The sequence below is a fragment of the Anolis carolinensis genome, chromosome 1 (assembly GCF_035594765.1).
Source record: "Anolis carolinensis isolate JA03-04 chromosome 1, rAnoCar3.1.pri, whole genome shotgun sequence".
NCBI lineage: Eukaryota > Metazoa > Chordata > Lepidosauria > Squamata > Dactyloidae > Anolis > Anolis carolinensis.
In genome coordinates, this window is record NC_085841.1 from 156,081,578 (window position 1) to 156,105,872 (window position 24,295).

The 24,295-nt window shown below is 43.7% G+C and overlaps 1 protein-coding gene across 1 annotated transcript in view; it reads left to right on the forward strand.

Annotated features, from left to right (window-relative positions):
- cdc5l (cell division cycle 5 like) overlaps positions 1–24,295 on the forward strand; it is a 52,121-nt gene that overhangs the window by 21,701 nt on the left and 6,125 nt on the right. Inside the window, exons 10-12 of the mRNA XM_003215324.4 lie at positions 2,013–2,175; positions 4,088–4,252; positions 22,433–22,513. Of these exons, the coding sequence (XP_003215372.1) occupies positions 2,013–2,175; positions 4,088–4,252; positions 22,433–22,513 (409 nt within the window). The remainder of the gene's footprint in view (positions 1–2,012; positions 2,176–4,087; positions 4,253–22,432; positions 22,514–24,295) is intronic.

A 24,295-nucleotide genomic window follows, 5' to 3' on the forward strand; every position in this document is an offset into this window, starting at 1 on the left:
AATATTTCACTTTCCAGAAACTCCCACCCATCATGAATTCCTTTCTCTTTTAGTATTCCTGACCATGGGATCATGCTTAGTTTTTCCCCAATTTTACTGAAGTCAGCTTTTATAAAGTCTAGTGTGTGTGTCTGGCTATGCGTGACTTCCACTTTCTTCTGTATGGAAAACTCTTTCTGCTGTGTAACAAACTCCCCTTTCTGCTATATAGCAAACTCCCATCTATGTCACCAGTCTCCCTTTTTCCTCAAGATCCACTCCAGCATTGCTCTGCTGATGCCACCTCTGTAGTTTTTCTCTATGACTGCTGACTGAAACCTAAATATGAATGGAAACCAGTTGGGAAATTTTCTGTTTTCATAATTTGTTTTCAAGTTGATTCCAACTTATGGTGATTTACAGATTTTTTTGGACAAGTTTTTTTCCCCTGAAACTTAATTTTTTATTTTTAAATTTTCATATTCATCAAAAACAAGATCAATACAAATCTATACACATGTATGTACATGATCCAATGCTATATTTCCTAACATCGGGTTAGTGATTGTACATGACTGCTATTCCCTTCTCCCACCCTTCTGTTGTAGTGACTTCCCATCCTTTGATTTTGAGACAGTCATGTACAGTTCTGTTCTCCCTTCCTATTACAGTTTGTTTCCATTCTTCCTTCTAGCATGATAGTTGTTATTTATAACTTCCATACAAAGATTCTAACAGATTAAATCGTGATGTCTTCTATAAAAAACATACCCCTATCTTTGTTTCAGAAAATTTAGAAATAGTTCCCACTCTTGGATAAATTTTTGTGTGTTTTTTCTTTGTTCATCATTGCCAGTTTGTTCATTTTTGCTATTCTAAAAACTTTTACAATCCATTATTCAATTGTAAGAAGGTCTGACTTCTTCCTATCTTGTACATATAGTGTCTGTGCTGAAATTATGTACTTCATCATTTAGTGAATTTTTTTTTTGGCTTATTTGGCATTCCCAATAAAAATCATTCAGGCTGTAATTGCATTTTTCATTTTAAAACTTCATGCAGTATATTTTGCCCTAGAATTCTCTTGCTTTTTTACAAGACTACCACATGCGGTAGAAAGTTCCTTCACGTTCTTTACATTTCCAACATTTATTATTTCTTCCCTTAAACATTTTAGCAAATTTTGCTGGGGTGAAGGACCACTTGTTTATCATTTTATTAAAATGTTCTCAAAAGTCATAGCAAAGAATGTTCTTCAAGCTGGTTGTCCACATTTTGTCTCATTTGTCTAATTCTGTGTTATGTCTGATATTTTGTGCCTATTTCATCATATTTCATTCCTTTATCAACTCTGGTTCCATTTCCATCTTGAATAAGATTTTTCCCCCCAATTTTGGTATTGTTTTCATTTAAGCCTGAGAGAGTATCAACCCAGTGGCCATGAGATTAAAATTCTGGTCTCCTAGAGTTCTAGTTGAACACTCACACTGCATAACTCTAATTGGCACTCTAGAGGTGCACAAAAATTCTGCTACTTCCCTCAAGTATATTGTATGTACAGTAGAGTCTCACTTATCCAACATAAACAGGCCGGCAGAACGTTGGATAAGTGAAAATGTTGGATAATAAGGAGGGATTAAAGGAAAGCCTATTAAACGTAAAATACGTTATGATTTTAAAAATTAAGCACCAAAACATCATGTTTTACAACAAATTGACAGAAAAAGCAGTTCAATACATGGTAACGTTATGTAGTAATTACTGTATTTATGAATTTAGCACCGAAACATTGCAATGTATTGAAAACATTGACTACGAAAACATTGACTACTAAAAAATTGACTACAAATAAAGATAGAATTGCATAAAATGAACTTACTGTAACAACGTTGTCAAAAATTAAATCCGTAAAAAGTGCAGTCCTTGGTGCCCAGAGACACAGCTGTGGATCCAGGCAGGAGGCAGACTGGGTTGGATAATCCAGAATGTTGGATTAGCGAATGTTGGATAAGTGAGACTCTACTGTATTTTAGGACACCTGTTCATGGAGCTGAAGGCCTGACGCCTCATTCTGGAATGACTCCAAAGCCAGTGGTGGGAGTAACTCCAGGCAGAACTCCGCTACGGGATAAACTGAATATTAATCCTGAAGAGGGAATGGTAGATTATAGTGATCCATCATATACGAAACATTTGGTAAGTATGAAATTGTTGTAATGACATAGCCTTCCCTGTGTTATTTGATAAATGTAGGCTCTTCCTCTATAGAGAATGGTTTGAATTTACAATCATAATTATTGACACAAAATAGGTATGAAACAAGAAGTCTTAAAGTCCTGAATTTGGGGGGGGGGGGGGGGGGATAAACAGCAGGGATGGACTTCTTCAAAAAGTGGTGGTGGGGGGGGATCTTGTTTTGGTCATAGTACTGAAAATGGCAGGGGGTATTTTGATCTCCCTTTCCCCTTATCACCAGTCAAACCACCCCTCTAGCAACTACCATGTTTCTTTATTAGCTATGATGGTTTCTCTTTAAATAGGAGGGCAATTTTAGTGTAGTATGCCAAGGCTCTTTTGTGGCCTTGTTTCAGTGACTTAGAAGATGATGTAGAGGGGTCCTCATGATTTTTTAAAGAAAAGGAATGTAGTGGAGATTGGTTAATATCCCAAAAGATTGGGGGAGATCCTAGTTTCTTGTTGATTATTCCAACTGAAGTAGACATGTTCAGTAAGTTTTTGAATGATTAATCCCCATGTAGATAAATCCTACTGATTTCATGGGCCTGCTCTTATCAGAAGTAACAGAATTTAGGCTGATATAGACAAACCAAAAGAAATTGAAAGGAGGTCTAGAATTTGGCAACATGCCCTCCAAGATCAAGGCATCCAAATATATTTTGCTTAGAAAACATTTAAAAAGAGATTGAGCAGGCTTATGGTAGCACTCCTAAAAAGATGACATATATAAGGTTCAAGGATTTGTTCTTGGGTATCCCACACATTTGATGGCCTTACTGGCTATTACAATTCATTTGTGATATCAAAGACCTCAAGAGCTTTTCTTTAAGTAAAGGTTCCATTAGTCGGTAACTGCAGATTTCCTTCATCTAACAGGGAGTTTGAAAAGGTAATCCACTAAGAGCCTTGCAGTTCTGATTCTTAAGAATGATAGCTAACCTCTTGAAAAATGAGTAGGTAGCAAATGTCTCCCAGAAGTTTACTGCTTGAAGCTTTGCAATGTTCTGTGGTTTTGATATCCAAACTGGAATATCTGAAGTGCTTTGTATACCACAATTTTACAGAGATTTATATTAAAGCTAAAATATTTTATCAATCAGTCAAATAATAGTAATTTTTAAAATTTACTACCTATCTCTTCTGAGGGCTCAAAGCAGGGTACAACATGGAGTGAAATACAATGCATAACTAAAAACACCTAAATACAAGATTAAAACCCAAACCATTACATACTTAAATCATCCATACATATAAAATATCAATTTAAAATTCATAGCTTAAAACCAACAGGCTTACACACACACACACCATATTTCACTGAATATTTCACATTATTGAAGCTTCAAACAATTTCTCGAATATTTCATAAAATTTCCTCTGTATGCACAATACTTTTATCTGTTTGTTTTAATGTGGCTTTGTAGTGTGAATTTTCCTATGAGGTGAGGAGGGAGTGTGAAGAACCCAGAAGGGATCTTGCTTGATTGAGTCTATTTTATTTAACTCTATGGGCCGGTTGAGGCAGTGGAAGCAAGAAGCTACGCTTAAGACATAAACTGCCGCATGGCTGAGGCCAAAATCGGGCGGGCGGGCGGGCGGGGGGGGGGGGCTGTCAGAGACATTGGGACTGGGGTCTTTCCTTCTGCTCCTCCTCTTCCTCTCTAAGAGGTAAGGCATACCCTATTTTTTTAGTGTGCCTCAGATTGTATGACATATGGTATATATGTGTTAGCTCTTCCTGAATCTTTTATTTGCCCAAACATTGAATTCTTGGCTGGTGTTATAAATATCACATAGAGCATGTTGCTCTTAGTCATGTGAGATAAACAAACATTTATCTTTTATTTAATTCATTAACTTGCTTTAACAGGAACGAGAATCCCGTGAAAATTTGCGCTTAGGACTTATGGGCCTTCCATCTCCAAAGAATGACTTTGAAATAGTTCTACCAGAAAATGCTGAAAAGGATCTTGAGGATCGTAATATAGATGATATACACATAGAAGATGCGGCTGATGTAGATGCTCGCAAACAGGTGGGGATGTATTTTTAATTTGTTCTTAAATAGCAATGTGGGGGTAGTTGAGAACATTCTAGAAATAAACAGTTCCTAGGACAAGACATTTTTAAGCAGTCTTAGTATGTTCTATGTTATTTATGAGCTTCCCTGAAAGTAATAGCTCTTAGGAAGGCTATATTATTATTAATAAAAACTGTGCTTGTGAAACAGAGAGGTAGCCACTGTAATTGAGAAGAATGCAGCCAGTCGAGATCAGTAAATGTTGTAAACTGGAAGTGCAGATGTTTTCACAGCCCCTAAGTGGGCCCCCTTCCATTTTCTTATTTTTAAAAATCAGAACACTACCCTGTTCTGTAAGGAGTGTGGAAGGTGTTATTGCAACATTTGAACCCCCGCCAGCTGCTTTAGGCTCAGGAGATGACTATTTTACAAGGAAGTAAAGCCTAAAACAGTTTAGTAAAGCCAAAGAAAACATTGCATATTTAAATTTTTATAAAACGTATTTTATAACATCTGAAGATAGAAAGCTGCAGAAGAAAGGAGCAGCCCCCAGTGCTTAAGAGCATCTCAACTTAAGAGCATTTTGAGTTAATAGTTGTCCCTCAGCCCTAGTTTTGCTTTGACATAACAGCAGCATTTTGAGTTAAGAGTTAGAGCAGGAGGGAGTGCTAGCCTGAGAGTACAGGGCTTCAGGGGGCTTCAAGGGAGCAGCTTCCATGCCTTGTGCTTTGTGCTCTTGTCCTATTAGGGAGATTGCAGTCCGCTTTGATCTTGTCCACTTTGAGGAACTTTGGGTTAGTTGATTTTGTGTAGTTTTTATTCCTGGTGTGTTTGGCTTCATGAAGGGAGAGGGAGCGAGGGAGGCTGGAATGAGTACAGTATGAAGAAAATTATGCTTTTGCCTCTTCACTTTGTGCTTCCTTGACACAACTTTGTGCTTCTAACGTTTTAAGGTTGATGTTTCTTTTTTATCACTCCATGTGAATGTGCATTTATACATTATTTGTTAATTGTGAAGTACATTTTCTTCTTTAAAAATGCATAAAAACAAAATAATAAGTGGGGGTTTTGGGGATGCAGAATGGATTAATAGCATTCCAATGCATTTCAGTGGGAATTTTTGCTTTGAGATAAGAGTGATCTGAGTTAAGATCTCAGTCATAGAACAAATTAAACTCTTAACTCAAGGTAATAAGGTATTGGTATCTGATGAGGGCTGTTACTCTAAGGCCATGTATGCTAAGAGTGATCTGGAAATTTTAACACTTTTTTCTTAGTTACATTGATGTGAGATTAGCTAGAGTTCTTTAAGATAGGTTTATTGGCCTCTATAGTAACCACTTCACTTAGACAATCCGTTCCTCAACTTTCGCACGGATCATAACATTTTCTCTAATTGTCTCAATTCGTATCTATTTCGAAAACGAATTGACCAGTGTACCATTGTACGACCATGTTCGCCTCTCACATAATACGCCATACAGAATGAAAGTGACTGGCCTGATCTTGAAGGAACTGGGGGCGGCGACGGCTGACAGGAAGCTCTGGCGTGGACTGGTCCATGAGGTCACAAAGCGTGAGAAACGACTGAATGAATAAACAACAAAATAGAATGAAACAGACCGTCACGTGAGAGGACAACCAAGAAGTTTCGTCCATCCCTGCGAGTAACATTTTGCTGTGGCATTGCTTCAGCACCCATCTGTTCTGCGAATCACGTGACCTGCAAAGTGATGTTTGAGTTGGGCAATGTGGAATAGAGGATCTTTCACTTCTGATATTTTTCGAATATCCTTGTTGTGCAGTCTGTGTTCTCTCTGCATTCGGAAAGACATCCCAATGAGCCGTCATTCAAGGGAGGCATGTGCGACCCGTAATTGTTCTGAGAGAGCCTTCGTCATTGTCTATGTCTCTGCATCATAGCATAGGTAGCACACTTGAGTCAAACAATTGCGCTTGTAGAGAGATACTTCCGGTTAAGTCCACAGCAGCTTTAATAGAATTGTAATTGGTCCATCCTGCTTCCCTGCATCTGTTCAACTCTGGTTTCAGTTCATTCCTTGATGTTAACAGCCTTCCGAGGTAGACATATTCTTCTATATTTTCAAGGTCGACACCATCTACTGTCACTGCAGCACCATCTGCAAAGTTGTTTCGGAGTACCTTCGTCTTTTGTGTGTTCATCTTTAATTAAATTGACCAGCTTCTGCTACAAAGCTCACTAAGCATGCTGGAGGCTTCTGAGGCTGTATGCGTGATTAAAACTACGTTGCCAATGAAGCACAAGAGATTAAGCCTACGCCCATTGATGAGTATACCTTTATCTGACCAATTGTAGCCTCCTATTACACTTTCCAGGGCAGCAGAAAAAAGATTAGGTGAGATTGTCAAGGACAGAACGCCACAAGGTTCAAGATAACAGAGTTTATTGGATTACAGAACTCAAAAATGCCCGTAAAATACAAGGGCCAGGCAGTATTAGCCTTTAGGAGCAAAAAGGGGCAAGGAAAAACGTTCAAAAGATAAACCGGATTAAACCGGAGTTTAATCCGGGTAAAAACAAACTGCTTGCTTCAGCCTGGGGATAAACAAAACAAAAGCCGAGGAACAAAAGATACAAAAGAATGCAACTAATTGGCAGCAGATTCCTCTCTGCTGCCAACACTGTGCTTAGAGTAACTTGCGTCGCTCCCACACACACAGCAGACAGGATTTCCAACACGAACAGATCAGCCAAGGATTGTAGCAGTAGAGTAGACCCAGTTCCTTTCCGTAGATCAAAGCCAGAAGCAGACGTTTGTAGATTCCAAGTCCAAGAAGGGGGGAAGACAAGCCATGGTCAGTTCAGTCCGAGTTTTCAAAACAGGAGATGGCGTCCGTCAAGAAGACGACGGAAGGTCAAGCTAATAAGAGTAAGCACAGGTTTGCACAAACAAATGCCCACACAATTCCTCCCGCCGTCTGACCCTGAATTCCAAAACAACTTACGTCTCAGCACAGGAAAACACACCAGTCTTCAGGAAAGCGTCCCACACAGATCCCAAGCGTTCGTCCAGATTACCTTGCCCAACGCAATTTGCAATTGCTCCCAAGCCCCATTTTATGCCAGTTACAAATCCTCATCACTGTCAGCTGTCCTCCTTAACCCGGGCGTTTCCTCATCACTTTCCTCATCAGAGCTGGAACACCTCTGACTACGCCCCACAGCATCTCCAGCTGTGGATCCCGTCCCATCCCTCCAGCTAAGCCATGGGTCTAATCCTGAAGGTCCCCATTCATCTTCTATCCCATCATGACCAGTGGCACCCAATTCCTCCCTTACCCGAGTCCAATCCATCTCATCCTCCTCCGAGCTAACCAGCCCCTCCTCCATTCTCTCCGTAAACCCCTCAGACTCTTCGTCAGATGGTGCTGCAAAAATGTCTCGCAGTCTTTTTCTTTCTCGCTCCTCGAGAGTATCTGACTCTCGAGGAGTCTTACGCCCACGTCTGTCAGTAACAGAGCCATGAGGCTCAATCATAACACTATCCCCTCTCACAAAGGCCTCCTCCCCCGATGGCGGAGAAGTGGCAGTGATACCCTCCGCTATAGCACCACGACGACTAGAGGTATCTAGTTTCAACAGCGAACGATGAAAGACTGGATGGACCTTTAAACTAGACGGTAAACGCAAACGAAACGCAACGGAAGAAATCTTTTTAACGATAGGAAAGGGACCCAAATATCGCGGCGCAAACTTTCCCCCAGCCTGTTTAATATGTTTGGAAGATAACCACACCAAATCCCCTTCTTCCAACTCCTCCCCTGCCTGCCTGTGGCGGTCAGCCTGAGTCTTTTGCGTTGCCTTAGCTTCCAACAGTAAGCGACGGGCAACATCATGCAGTGCAGCCATCTCCGAAGAGCGATACACAGGGTCCGAAGAGACCACATTGGTCGACGGCGCCACACCTCCCCGTGGGTGAAAACCATAAGTTAGCTCAAATGGCGTATGCTGACTAGACGTGTGCACCGCATTATTGTAAGCGAACTCCGCCACCGGTAACCACTTCACCCAAGCCGTGGGTTGATCTAAACAAAAACAACGCAAATACTGCTCTAAGAGCCCATTAACCCGTTCCGACTGTCCATCTGTCTGCGGATGAAAGGCTGAAGAAACGTTCAACTTAGTCCCTAAGCACTCATGGAAATGTTTCCAAAAGCGTGACACAAATTGCGGAGCCCTATCTGAAATAATCACCTCGGGTGCTCCGTGCAAACGATAGATGTGCTTAGTAAATAGTAAGGCCAACGTAGGGGCCGCCGGAATGGTTGAACAAGGAATAAAATGAGCCAGTTTGCTAAATAAATCCACCACCACCCAAATACAAGTATAACCCCCAGACTTAGGCAAATCTGAAATAAAATCCATGGAAATGATTTGCCATGGCCTCTCCGGAACAGGTAGAGACGACAGCAACCCTCTAGGGCGCCCAACAGGCGTCTTACTCTGCTGGCAAACAGCGCAGCTGTCACAAAAGTGCAGAATGTCTTGCCGCATCTTTGGCCACCAGTAGCTCCTGGTGATAAGCTGTACGGTCTTGAACCTGCCAAAGTGCCCAGCCATGGGTTCGTCATGGTGGGCTCTAATCACCTCCAACCTGAGGGCCCCCACTGGTACGTAGACCTGCCCCCTGCGTACCAATACTCCGTCTTGATCTTGTAGATGCGGCAGTATTGTACGGTTACCTGCTGAGAGCAGCATCAGTTGCTCCTGAGTCCACACATCATCCCTCTGAGCCTCAAGGATCTGGTCATGTAACCCGAGCTCATTGTCTACAACACATAGAGAGGCAGTAGGCAAGATGGTCTGACATACTACCTGCTCATTGGTCTTAAACTCCGGCTTGCGGGATAAAGCATCGGCCCGCAAGTTTGCCTTCCCCTCCACGAACTGTACCTTGAAGTTAAACCTGGAGAAAAACAAAGCCCATCGGATTTGACGCTGGTTTAACTTCTTTGCTGTTTGTAAGTGCTCTAAATTCTTGTGATCAGATCTGACCACAATCTGGTGCCGTGCCCCTTCAAGCCAGTGCCGCCACACCTCAAACGCCACCTTAATCGCCAACAACTCCTTCTCCCATATGGTATAGTTCTGCTCGAAGGGTGTTAGTTGCCGCGAGTAAAAACCACAGGGACGCAAGGTCCCTGAGGAATCCTTCTGAGACAATACAGCCCCCAACGCGTAGCTAGAAGCATCCGCTTCTACCACGAACGGTTTGTCAACATCAGGATGTGTTAGTATGTTGTCCGATTGAAAACTAGACTTAAGTTGTAGAAACGCATCGTGAGCTTCCCGCCCCCACACAAATGGCTGTTTCTTACGCAGGAGCTGCGTCAAAGGTACCGTGAGCTTTGCAAAATTCGGAATAAACTCCCGGTAGTAATTAGCGAAACCTAAGAACCTTTGTACATCCTTCTTAGTCTTTAGCTCCTGCCATGAGTTGACGGCGTCGACCTTATGTGGATCCATTTTAAGTTCCCTACCTGACACTACATGACCTAGGAACTCCACTTCAGGCACATGAAAGACGCACTTAGAAGCCTTGGCGAAAAGCCCATTAGCCCGCAGACGGTGCAGAACCTGTTTGACATGTTGACGATGTTCTTTCTCGTCCTTAGAAAAAATCAAGATATCATCCAAATAAATCACTAAAAATTGGTCAATTAGGTCCCTGAACACATCGTTCATGAACCTCTGGAAGACCGCAGGAGCGTTGCAAAGTCCGAAAGGCATGACTCGGAACTCGTGGCATCCGAAACACGTGTTAAATGCCGTCTTCCATTCATCCCCTTCCCGTATACGGATTAAGTTATATGCCCCCCGCAGGTCAAGCTTGGTAAAAACCTTAGCCCCTTGCACCCTTGACAATAGTTCCGAGATTAAAGGTAGCGGGTACCTATCCCGAATGGTGTACTTGTTTAGGATCTGATAGTCGCAGACCAGCCTAAGTTCCCCAGTCTTTTTGGCTACAAAGAATACTGGTGCCGCAGTTGGAGAGCTAGATGGGCGAATAAACCCCTTGGCTAAATTTTCATCTAAAAATTCCCTCAAAGCTTGCCTTTCCGGTACAGTCAAGGCATACAGCCTTCCTGCTGGCAATTTCGCACCTTCTGCTAACTTGATGGCGCAATCATATGGCCTGTGCGGTGGTAATTTGTCCGCTTCTCTTTTACAAAATACATCAGAGAACTCCCCATACTCAGCAGGCACTCCCTCCATATCAGATTGAGTAACATTCAGAGTGCAACAATCCTGCCTCTTTAAGGTCACTTTACACCCAATCTACTTGTGGGTTTACTACAGCTAGCCAATCCATCCCCAGGATCACATCATATCTAGGCAAACTCGTAATATCCCACACAAACGTTCCCGTTACTCCCTGCACCTCCCACATTACTGCTGAGGTCTCATGGTTAACCACCCCAGTCTCCAGCAGTCTCCCATCTGCTCCTTCCACCCACACGTCGCATGCCTTGCGCACTCTAGGAATGCCATGCTTCTTAGCAAACTCAATATCTACATAAGAGACCGTAGCCCCTGAGTCCAGCAGTGCCAAAGTAGAAACAAGTTCCCTTCCCCCAACAGATAATGTAATGGGTACGAAAACATGCTTCCTCCCCTCAGTTGACTGCTTGAGGAGCCCTAGTGCGTTGGACTCACGTCGCACTAGGGCTGGCCTTTTCCCGAAAGCTGAGAAGGTTTCACATTACAGTTTTTGGCAAAATGCCCCGCATTCCCACAGTACAAACACAACCCCAGCTGCCTCCTACGGCTCTTTTCCTCTGTAGACAGCTTTTTAAAGACCCCAAGCTCCATAGGCTCTTCCCCCATCACCACAGGTGCCCTGGTAATATGCATGGGTGGCGCACACATTGCTTTCGAGTGTTTACGAGCCTCGAACCTTGCGTCTAAACGCAGCACCTTAGCTACTAAGGCGTCCCAATTTTCAGCCGGCTCCAAGCGTGCTAATTCATCCTGGAGCATATCACTTAACCCGGCAGTAAATAAAAGCATGAATGCATTTTCCCCCCAATCCAGCTGGTGGCGATACAGGTTAAACTTATTTAAGTAATCCAAAACAGTCCCCTTTCCCTGTTTCAACTGATACAGAGCCCACCCAGCATTCTCCGTGCGGAGAGGATCCCCAAAAGTGTCAGTTAATAACTGTTTGAAATTATTCAAATTGTCCTTGACTGGGTCATTTCCCAAAATTAAATTAGTGGCCCATTGTCCTGCGGGACCGGTCAACAAACTCAAAATAAATGCCACCTTGCTAGTGTCTGTAGGAAAAGCATGAGCACTGAGCTGGGAAAAATAAAGCTCCACTTGTGCCAAAAAGGTTGGCAACTTGCACCTGGTTCCGTCAAAGCGTTCAGGAGTCAAAACATGTCCTTTCACAGCATGAGCTGCTTGGCTGACGGTAAAAGCCGTTTGTAATTGGTCAAATTTGGCCCTTAACTCCTCCATCGTCTTCCTGACGGGTTTATTGCTGCAATAAACTTTTTATGGGCGTTGGGCAATCTGTCAAGGACAGAACGCCACAAGGTTCAAGATAACAGAGTTTATTGGATTACAGAACTCAAAAATGCCCGTAAAATACAAGGGCCAGGCAGTATTAGCCTTTAGGAGCAAAAAGGGGCAAGGAAAAACGTTCAAAAGATAAACCGGATTAAACCGGAGTTTAATCCGGGTAAAAACAAACTGCTTGCTTCAGCCTGGGGATAAACAAAACAAAAGCCGAGGAACAAAAGATATAAAAGAATGCAACTAATTGGCAGCAGATTCCTCTCTGCTGCCAACACTGTGCTTAGAGTAACTTGCGTCGCTCCCACACACACAGCAGACAGGATTTCCAACACGAACAGATCAGCCAAGGATTGTAGCAGTAGAGTAGACCCAGTTCCTTTCCGTAGATCAAAGCCAGAAGCAGACGTTTGTAGATTCCAAGTCCAAGAAGGGGGGAAGACAAGCCGTGGTCAGTTCAGTCCGAGTTTTCAAAACAGGAGATGGCGTCCGTCAAGAAGACGACGGAAGGTCAAGCTAATAAGAATAAGCACAGGTTTGCACAAACAAATGCCCACACAATTCCTCCCGCCGTCTGACCCTGAATTCCAAAACAACTTACGTCTCAGCACAGGAAAACACACCAGTCTTCAGGAAAGCGTCCCACACAGATCCCAAGCGTTCGTCCAGATTACCTTGCCCAACGCAATTTGCAATTGCTCCCAAGCCCCATTTTATGCCAGTTACAAATCCTCATCACTGTCAGCTGTCCTCCTTAACCCGGGCGTTTCCTCATCACTTTCCTCATCAGAGCTGGAACACCTCTGACTACGCCCCACAGCATCTCCAGCTGTGGATCCCGTCCCATCCCTCCAGCTAAGCCATGGGTCTAATCCTGAAGGTCCCCATTCATCTTCTATCCCATCATGACCAGTGGCACCCAATTCCTCCCTTACCCGAGTCCAATCCATCTCATCCTCCTCCGAGCTAACCAGCCCCTCCTCCATTCTCTCCGTAAACCCCTCAAAAGACTCTTCGTCAGATGGTGCTGCAAAAATGTCTCGCAGTCTTTTTCTTTCTCGCTCCTCGAGAGTATCTGACTCTCGAGGAGTCTTACGCCCACGTCTGTCAGTAACAGAGCCATGAGGCTCAATCATAACACTATCCCCTCTCACAAAGGCCTCCTCCCCCGATGGCGGAGAAGTGGCAGTGATACCCTCCGCTATAGCACCACGACGACTAGAGGTATCTAGTTTCAACAGCGAACGATGAAAGACTGGATGGACCTTTAAACTAGACGGTAAACGCAAACGAAACGCAACGGAAGAAATCTTTTTAACGATAGGAAAGGGACCCAAATATCGCGGCGCAAACTTTCCCCCAGCCTGTTTAATATGTTTGGAAGATAACCACACCAAATCCCCTTCTTCCAACTCCTCCCCTGCCTGCCTGTGGCGGTCAGCCTGAGTCTTTTGCGTTGCCTTAGCTTCCAACAGTAAGCGACGGGCAACATCATGCAGTGCAGCCATCTCCGAAGAGCGATACACAGGGTCCGAAGAGACCACATTGGTCGACGGCGCCACACCTCCCCGTGGGTGAAAACCATAAGTTAGCTCAAATGGCGTATGCTGACTAGACGTGTGCACCGCATTATTGTAAGCGAACTCCGCCACCGGTAACCACTTCACCCAAGCCGTGGGTTGATCTAAACAAAAACAACGCAAATACTGCTCTAAGAGCCCATTAACCCGTTCCGACTGTCCATCTGTCTGCGGATGAAAGGCTGAAGAAACGTTCAACTTAGTCCCTAAGCACTCATGGAAATGTTTCCAAAAGCGTGACACAAATTGCGGAGCCCTATCTGAAATAATCACCTCGGGTGCTCCGTGCAAACGATAGATGTGCTTAGTAAATAGTAAGGCCAACGTAGGGGCCGCCGGAATGGTTGAACAAGGAATAAAATGAGCCAGTTTGCTAAATAAATCCACCACCACCCAAATACAAGTATAACCCCCAGACTTAGGCAAATCTGAAATAAAATCCATGGAAATGATTTGCCATGGCCTCTCCGGAACAGGTAGAGACGACAGCAACCCTCTAGGGCGCCCAACAGGCGTCTTACTCTGCTGGCAAACAGCGCAGCTGTCACAAAAGTGCAGAATGTCTTGCCGCATCTTTGGCCACCAGTAGCTCCTGGTGATAAGCTGTACGGTCTTGAACCTGCCAAAGTGCCCAGCCATGGGTTCGTCATGGTGGGCTCTAATCACCTCCAACCTGAGGGCCCCCACTGGTACGTAGACCTGCCCCCTGCGTACCAATACTCCGTCTTGATCTTGTAGATGCGGCAGTATTGTACGGTTACCTGCTGAGAGCAGCATCAGTTGCTCCTGAGTCCACACATCATCCCTCTGAGCCTCAAGGATCTGGTCATGTAACCCGAGCTCATTGTCTACAACACATAGAGAGGCAGTAGGCAAGATGGTCTGACATACTACCTGCTCATTGGTCTTAAACTCCGGCTTGCGGGATAAAGCATCGGCCCGCAAGTTTGCCTTCCCCTCCACGAACTGTACCTTGAAGTTAAACCTGGAGAAAAACAAAGCCCATCGGATTTGACGCTGGTTTAACTTCTTTGCTGTTTGTAAGTGCTCTAAATTCTTGTGATCAGATCTGACCACAATCTGGTGCCGTGCCCCTTCAAGCCAGTGCCGCCACACCTCAAACGCCACCTTAATCGCCAACAACTCCTTCTCCCATATGGTATAGTTCTGCTCGAAGGGTGTTAGTTGCCGCGAGTAAAAACCACAGGGACGCAAGGTCCCTGAGGAATCCTTCTGAGACAATACAGCCCCCAACGCGTAGCTAGAAGCATCCGCTTCTACCACGAACGGTTTGTCAACATCAGGATGTGTTAGTATGTTGTCCGATTGAAAACTAGACTTAAGTTGTAGAAACGCATCGTGAGCTTCCCGCCCCCACACAAATGGCTGTTTCTTACGCAGGAGCTGCGTCAAAGGTACCGTGAGCTTTGCAAAATTCGGAATAAACTCCCGGTAGTAATTAGCGAAACCTAAGAACCTTTGTACATCCTTCTTAGTCTTTAGCTCCTGCCATGAGTTGACGGCGTCGACCTTATGTGGATCCATTTTAAGTTCCCTACCTGACACTACATGACCTAGGAACTCCACTTCAGGCACATGAAAGACGCACTTAGAAGCCTTGGCGAAAAGCCCATTAGCCCGCAGACGGTGCAGAACCTGTTTGACATGTTGACGATGTTCTTTCTCGTCCTTAGAAAAAATCAAGATATCATCCAAATAAATCACTAAAAATTGGTCAATTAGGTCCCTGAACACATCGTTCATGAACCTCTGGAAGACCGCAGGAGCGTTGCAAAGTCCGAAAGGCATGACTCGGAACTCGTGGCATCCGAAACACGTGTTAAATGCCGTCTTCCATTCATCCCCTTCCCGTATACGGATTAAGTTATATGCCCCCCGCAGGTCAAGCTTGGTAAAAACCTTAGCCCCTTGCACCCTTGACAATAGTTCCGAGATTAAAGGTAGCGGGTACCTATCCCGAATGGTGTACTTGTTTAGGATCTGATAGTCGCAGACCAGCCTAAGTTCCCCAGTCTTTTTGGCTACAAAGAATACTGGTGCCGCAGTTGGAGAGCTAGATGGGCGAATAAACCCCTTGGCTAAATTTTCATCTAAAAATTCCCTCAAAGCTTGCCTTTCCGGTACAGTCAAGGCATACAGCCTTCCTGCTGGCAATTTCGCACCTTCTGCTAACTTGATGGCGCAATCATATGGCCTGTGCGGTGGTAATTTGTCCGCTTCTCTTTTACAAAATACATCAGAGAACTCCCCATACTCAGCAGGCACTCCCTCCATATCAGATTGAGTAACATTCAGAGTGCAACAATCCTGCCTCTTTAAGGTCACTTTACACCCAATCTACTTGTGGGTTTACTACAGCTAGCCAATCCATCCCCAGGATCACATCATATCTAGGCAAACTCGTAATATCCCACACAAACGTTCCCGTTACTCCCTGCACCTCCCACATTACTGCTGAGGTCTCATGGTTAACCACCCCAGTCTCCAGCAGTCTCCCATCTGCTCCTTCCACCCACACGTCGCATGCCTTGCGCACTCTAGGAATGCCATGCTTCTTAGCAAACTCAATATCTACATAAGAGACCGTAGCCCCTGAGTCCAGCAGTGCCAAAGTAGAAACAAGTTCCCTTCCCCCAACAGATAATGTAATGGGTACGAAAACATGCTTCCTCCCCTCAGTTGACTGCTTGAGGAGCCCTAGTGCGTTGGACTCACGTCGCACTAGGGCTGGCCTTTTCCCGAAAGCTGAGAAGGTTTCACATTACAGTTTTTGGCAAAATGCCCCGCATTCCCACAGTACAAACACAACCCCAGCTGCCTCCTACGGCTCTTTTCCTCTGTAGACAGCTTTTTAAAGACCCCAAGCTCCATAGGCTCTTCCCCCATCACCACAGGTGCCCTGGTAATATGCATGGGTGGCGCACACATTGCTTTCGAGTGTTTACGAGCCTCGAACCTTGCGTCTAAACGCAGCACCTTAGCTACTAAGGCGTCCCAATTTTCAGCCGGCTCCAAGCGTGCTAATTCATCCTGGAGCATATCACTTAACCCGGCAGTAAATAAAAGCATGAATGCATTTTCCCCCCAATCCAGCTGGTGGCGATACAGGTTAAACTTATTTAAGTAATCCAAAACAGTCCCCTTTCCCTGTTTCAACTGATACAGAGCCCACCCAGCATTCTCCGTGCGGAGAGGATCCCCAAAAGTGTCAGTTAATAACTGTTTGAAATTATTCAAATTGTCCTTGACTGGGTCATTTCCCAAAATTAAATTAGTGGCCCATTGTCCTGCGGGACCGGTCAACAAACTCAAAATAAATGCCACCTTGCTAGTGTCTGTAGGAAAAGCATGAGCACTGAGCTGGGAAAAATAAAGCTCCACTTGTGCCAAAAAGGTTGGCAACTTGCACCTGGTTCCGTCAAAGCGTTCAGGAGTCAAAACATGTCCTTTCACAGCATGAGCTGCTTGGCTGACGGTAAAAGCCGTTTGTAATTGGTCAAATTTGGCCCTTAACTCCTCCATCGTCTTCCTGACGGGTTTATTGCTGCAATAAACTTTTTATGGGCGTTGGGCAATCTGTCAAGGACAGAACGCCACAAGGTTCAAGATAACAGAGTTTATTGGATTACAGAACTCAAAAATGCCCGTAAAATACAAGGGCCAGGCAGTATTAGCCTTTAGGAGCAAAAAGGGGCAAGGAAAAACGTTCAAAAGATAAACCGGATTAAACCGGAGTTTAATCCGGGTAAAAACAAACTGCTTGCTTCAGCCTGGGGATAAACAAAACAAAAGCCGAGGAACAAAAGATATAAAAGAATGCAACTAATTGGCAGCAGATTCCTCTCTGCTGCCAACACTGTGCTTAGAGTAACTTGCGTCGCTCCCACACACACAGCAGACAGGATTTCCAACACGAACAGATCAGCCAAGGATTGTAGCAGTAGAGTAGACCCAGTTCCTTTCCGTAGATCAAAGCCAGAAGCAGACGTTTGTAGATTCCAAGTCCAAGAAGGGGGGAAGACAAGCCGTGGTCAGTTCAGTCCGAGTTTTCAAAACAGGAGATGGCGTCCGTCAAGAAGACGACGGAAGGTCAAGCTAATAAGAATAAGCACAGGTTTGCACAAACAAATGCCCACACAATTCCTCCCGCCGTCTGACCCTGAATTCCAAAACAACTTACGTCTCAGCACAGGAAAACACACCAGTCTTCAGGAAAGCGTCCCACACAGATCCCAAGCGTTCGTCCAGATTACCTTGCCCAACGCAATTTGCAATTGCTCCCAAGCCCCATTTTATGCCAGTTACAAATCCTCATCACTGTCAGCTGTCCTCCTTAACCCGGGCGTTTCCTCATCACTTTCCTCATCAGAGCTGGAACACCTCTGACTACGCCCCACAGCATCTCCAGCTGTGGATCCCGTCCCATCCCTCCAGCTAAGCCATGGGTCTAATCCTGAAGGTCCCCATTCATCTTCTATCCCATCATGACCAGTGGCACCCAATTCCTCCCTTACCCGAGTCCAATCCATCTCATCCTCCTCCGAGCTAACCAGCCCCTCCTCCATTCTCTCCGTAAACCCCTCAAAAGACTCTTCGTCAGATGGTGCTGCAAAAATGTCTCGCAGTCTTTTTCTTTCTCGCTCCTCGAGAGTATCTGACTCTCGAGGAGTCTTACGCCCACGTCTGTCAGTAACAGAGCCATGAGGCTCAATCATAACAGAGATGGTGAGACCTTTTTCTATACATATAACAACTTCTCGTTAGAAAGGCATTAGTATTGTTGTACATCCGCTATAGCATGCTTGGATAATGTTGATGTACTCTGCCTGTACTCCTTGTTCCCTCAGACTGTTCTATACACACTCTGGTTCCACGCTGTCAAATGCCTTCTCGTAGTTGACAAAAGTGAGGATGAGTGGCATCTGGTATTCGCGGGCAGCTTCCAGTATTCTATTAACAGTCAGGATGTGATCAATGGTGGAGAATGAGCGACAAATTCCAGCTTGTTCAACCATCTGTGCATCCTCCAATATTATTCTGATGCGGGCTAGAATACACGTGGTGAAGACTTTGTAAATAACCAGCAGGAGAATTATTGGACGGTAGTTCCTTGGATTTTTTTTGTTTCCTTTCTTAAATAAGAGAGCTGTTTTTGGGGTGTTCCAAGTCTTCGGTACATGGCCATCTGCTAGATAACGAGAAAAGTGGGAGGTCTGCATGCCTTTAAAAGTTCTGCTGTGATACCATCTTGACCTGGAGCCTTTCCAGCTGTCATGTTTTTAATGGCCAAACAAACTTCAGATGAGAGGAAGTGAAAGATGGTGCTGGATGGAGAAGGAGGGTGAAGCTGTTGTGGTAGAGCACTGTGAAATAGATCGGTCTTTGAATGGCTTTTTGAGAAGGAAGCAAGTTGGTGCTTCTGATGTGGTCTAGTTGTTGTAGTACATATTTGGATTCAGAAATGACTGGCTCTCAAGATAGATTTCATTTGTAGATTGTTGCCATTGGTTTATTTACTATTTAAGGATTGCATCTTGATTTATTTACAGAGTTTGTGTCGAGACACAGAGGCCTTAAAGAGCCACACACACTATTTAGTCCAACAAAAGGTTTATTGCAAAAACAAATAAAAGCTCAGAGACACTTAGCTTCAGTGTCTCTGGCCAAAACTCAAAGAATTTACCCAAACTGGGCTCCAAAAAGCAAACGAAAAATAATCTGGGTTAAACGGAGGGGAAAAACAGATGAAAAAGCAGTCAAAGTAACCAGCAAACAAGCAGCGCTGTACACAAAGAGTTCCAACAAACAGCACTGCACCCAAAGAGTTAACTGCAAGGAGGAGTTGCCAAAGCCAGCCGAAGTCCAAGAGTCGTCACCGAAGAAGCCCAAAGAAATGTCGTTTCCAAGTGTGTCAAACAGAGTCGTCATCAAGTCAGTCCACAATCCAGGAAGGGAGAAAGCCACACCCACGAGGAGTCAGTCCAAGTTGAAGATCCACAGGTAACATGAACTCCAGGCTGCAGAACCCGGACCCAAAACCCAACACGAGAACAGGCAGCGACAAAAACACACGATACAATAACATAACCAACACTTTGCCTTCTGCAAAGGTTCCCCATTTCAGAGCCTACTTTTATCTTACACATCATCATCCGATGATGAGCTGGCCTCCACCCCATCATCATCTCTTACAGCTGTCCTTGTCTTCACATGTGAACCCCTGTTTCCATCCCTCCAGTTCCTCCATCTCTTGTCAAGATTTAGGCTTCCCCATGATTCCGATGTATCTCCCCATTGCCAATCCTCATGTCCCGAAAACCCCACAAACGTGTCACTAGAGGTTGGCTCTGCACATACATCTCTTACCTCTTGTACCTTAGTCCAATCCACTGTGTCCTTCCCATCCTCATCACTCCCAGACCCATCATTCCCGGAGAAACCCATAAACGAATCATCATCTGTGGGAGCAGTAAGTATATCTTCCTCTGCTGTTCTTCACATCTGACTCCTGCCCGCGAGTAGTCCTTTTCACCCTTCTGGTACTCATACTACTGCTTTTGCAACATTACTTACAGGCTCTACTACCCAGTTGTTGTTTCGGGCTTGTCCCTATTGTGAGCTGCCCCGAGTCCCTTCAGGGAAATGGGGCGGGATATAAAAATAAAGTTTATTATTATTACTACTACAGTTTGGCTTGCAATAGGATAGGCCCACTATATCCACAAATTCAACCATCTGCAACTTGATATATATTGAGGTGAGGGCGGGGGGAGAAAGAGCAAATCTTTCCTTTGTTATTTTATATAAGGGACATTGTTTTACTACCCCTTTCACTGCACTGGAAATAGGAAAGTACATGCTGATTACATAGTGGAGACGGCGCCAAAGAGCTCACACGCAATCCTAAAGTTTCTCAAGATGGGAGGAGGCCACTATATTCCAGCAGCTCTTAAGCTCTTTGAGGAATAACCAATAGCACAAATGATGTATGGAGCCCAGCTCGGCCCTTACTCAAACTTTGCCCCTCTGGAGCAGGTACAATCAAAAATTTTAAGATCAACGATGCAAGTCCCCAGATGTGTCTCAAACACCATCCTGCGTTTAGAGACAGGCCTTGTGAGAGTGGAGGCGAGAGCATGGATAGCCACTCTCAACTACTGGCTGCATCTGTCTCACTTGTCATGTGGCCTTGCCCCGCTAACTCTGAGAGACTAGTTTCAGTCTACATGGAACAAGGTAGTGGCAACAAAAATCGCAACTCTAGGCTTCTCATAAAAACATCTAAGCATGGGATGGGACCAAGCTAAGGTCCACATCAGACAACGGATCCTGGACACAGAGTGACAATCTGATTTAGCTTGCTCTCCAGTCTTCAACATTAGTGCATATAACAGATATTCAATCACTCCCATGGATTATTTAACAAACCTGGAGGTGCCTAATCATTGTAAAGCCTTCAGTCTTGCAAGATGCCATGTCCTCCCATCAGCAGTACTGGAGGGGAGGTACCGGAAGACCCCTGCTCAGGAGAGACTATGCCCTTGTGAGTCTGGCCATATCGAAACAATCGAGCACGTGATCCTCCGGTGTATGTTTTATAGAGATATTAGAATCAATTTCATCACTACTTGGCTTTTAAAACATCCAGGCCGCACTGAAAGGTACTACACCTCTCTGCTGCTCTCGGACTCCTGTTCTGCAATAACCTATAGTGTCGCCAGGTTCTGTGCGGCAGCAGTCTCCATCAGACGGACGATGACTGACCCCGCAGGGCTTGTAGCCAGAGCAATTTGTTACAACTGTAATGCTGCAAATGCTCCCTCTATCCCGCTCCAGAGCCTCTTAGTGGATTGATATTTACTATTAGCCGATCCTGCTAATAGTCTGCTTTTAATTTGTTTTGATTATAACATGTTTTTAACTTGTCCTTCTATTTTACTTTTTTTTTTCTGGTATTTAAATTTTTTATTATTTTCTCATCAAAAATTTTCTTTGTAGAAGGATGGCAATGCTTCTCAGTGCATATTACATGAAAAAAGACATACCTCTCAAACTTCTAACCTGATAGTAAAAGACAGCACTATATGTAAAAATAAGCAAGATTGCCACAACAATGCTGTCCACACAATATCCATAGTGTGGAGATTCTACAGAAAACCTATTTTGTCATCTCTTACATCTGGGATGTTTCAGAGTTGAAGACAGCTAGTTGGATGTAGTGGTAGTATCTCCTACAGATGCATAGGTGATGCAGGCTTTCTGTGTATTTTGTTCCAAATGACACAGTTCTGGCTGGAAATACAAAACAGATCCTATAGCCCAGTGATCAATTTCCCACCTCCATTCAAGGACGTTTGAGCTGATGATGGATAAGTACAAGTGGGATTTGAAGAACATGTGATATTTATTGGTATTCCCAGTCCCAAGTTTTAAATATCTTCTATTTTACTTTTATGAGAACTGTGATTCCCCTTTTCGGGCTCCTGTGCCCATTTTCATATATGCTGGTCATAGACGGTAATAAATTGCTGAGAGTTACTACCCCTTGTATATCATGGGATTTTAGCATACATGGGTTTTGGTATCTACTGTGAATCCTGAAATCAAACCCGAGGAGATACAGTGGGCCACTGTTTTTTTTAGTTAATAGGGTTGGTTTTTATGTATTTGGTAGTTGGGCATGCAGTAATTGTTACTGCTAAGGTACAATTGGTTCTTCATATCCAGGCATTTAACCATCTGATATTCCAAAAAAATTGATTTGTATACCTATTTTATATGCCTGTATACTTGAGGTCACATAAAAAATTCTTCAGCAAAAAGGGGTTGCAAATTAAAAACGTTTAAGAAGCTCTGTTCAAGCACTTGTGGCATGGTGATGTTATCTTGTTTTTCATCTTTTGACTTCCATAAAGAGACTCCTGCTTTAGCAGTCTTGTGATTTTATAGTTTACTATATTTTATACGCTGTTGTTAATAGGCTTGGGCTGTTATACAACTTAATCTCAGATGTTTTCAATGTCCTTCTAGACAATTAGAGAACTTGAGCGTGTAAAGGCACTGAAGCGGATGCACAAAGCAATTCAGAAAGATCTTCCAAGACCTTCTGAAGTATGTATTTGTTAATTCTAAAAAAAAAAAAAAGTTTAAGCAAGATAAGTTTTTCTGTTAGTAAAATGACTAAAGAACATTTGTAAGTCACAGTATAGGAGACAACGGATGGGTCAAATGTATTTGTTATTACTTTGTATGTTTGATGTATATTTATCCCAAGATAGGATCCAAGGTTGCTTAGAATAGTAATAAAATAAGAAACAAAAATGATACAAAAGTCTCATTTTATAAAGATAGGTGCAATGCATATTAAAAACTGTTTTGTCCCAGCCATTAATAATTAGATGCTTATTTGAGTAACAGTGAAAAGAGAACAGTTTAGGGGCCCTTAGGTCAGTATTGGGGTCCTGAAAAATTGGGCAACAGTCTAAGTTCTCTGGAGACTCCGGTGACACTGCGGGTTAAACCACTTAGCTGTTGAACTTGCTTACAGAAAGGTCAGCAGTACAAATCCAGGGAGCGGGGTGAGCTCCCACTGTTAGCCCCAGCTTCTGCCAACCTAGCAGTTCAAAAACATGCAAATGTGAGTTAGATCAATAGGTACCGCTCTGGCGGGAAGGTAATGGCGCTCCATACAGTCATGCAGTCACATGACCTTGGAAGAGTCTACGGACAACATTTCAAAATGGAAATGAGCACCAACCTCCAGAGTTGGACACAACTAGACTTAATGTCAGGGGAAAACCTTTACCTTTAACCTTTAAAGTTTTCTGAACACCATTAGTAACTGTTTTAGATACAGTAGAGTCTCACTTATCCAAGCTAAACGGGCCAGCAGAAGCTTGGATAAGCGAATATCTTGGATAATAAGGAGGGATTAAGGAAAAGCCTATTAAACATCAAATTAGGTTATGATTTTACAAATTAAGCACCAAAACATCATGTTATACAACAAATTTGATAGAAAAAGTAGTTCAGTACTCAGTAATGTTATGTTGTAATTACTGTATTTACAAATTTAGCACCAAAATATCATGATATATTGAAAACATTGACTACAAAAATGGCTTGGATAATCCAGAAGCTTGGATAAGCGAGGCTTGGATAAGTGAGACTCTATTGTATTTACACAAATCTGTTGTGCTGTGTTTACAGTGGACTCTGCAGAAGTTGTTTCAGCTGTACTTCATATAGAGGAAAGTCAGTCTATTCAGCAAGCCTTGCAAATGCAAATTGGTTATCAGTAAATGTCTGATTTTAATATATATTTTAGATAGCTATATACCCGGGGTGATGTAAAAATTTCTCGGGCCAAAAAGGGTTCCAAGTGGAAAGGTTTAAGAATCTCTGGTCTAGACCTAATCCATATATGAATTTTAGATGTTATAACTAGCACCTTGAATTGTTCCCATAAACAAACCAGTTACCACTGAAGCTGTTTCAAAAAAGAAGGTATATATTCCATGTATCAAGTCCTGATCAGCACACTGACCAGTGTTTTGGATCTACTGAAGTTTCCAAACACTTTCCAAAGAGTGAGTTATAGTATTCCAAATTGGGATGTACTCAGGATTTGTCACTATAAAATCGATACCTAAAGCAGGCCTGCACAACCTGCACCACCCTGCTGGTTTGGCCTCCAACTCTCAGAAGCCCTAGCCAGCTTGATTATAAAAGGAATTGGACATATGAAGTGTTAACTGTGCTGGTAGCCTTTGAGACTAGAGTTGCAAGATGTTGTGTTTCAGTGGCTCTGTTCCTTCCTAGAGGGCGAGTGCAGAAAGTGTGCTATGAGAATGCTTTGTAATGTGTTGACCTGTAAAATCCCTCAGGGTTTTG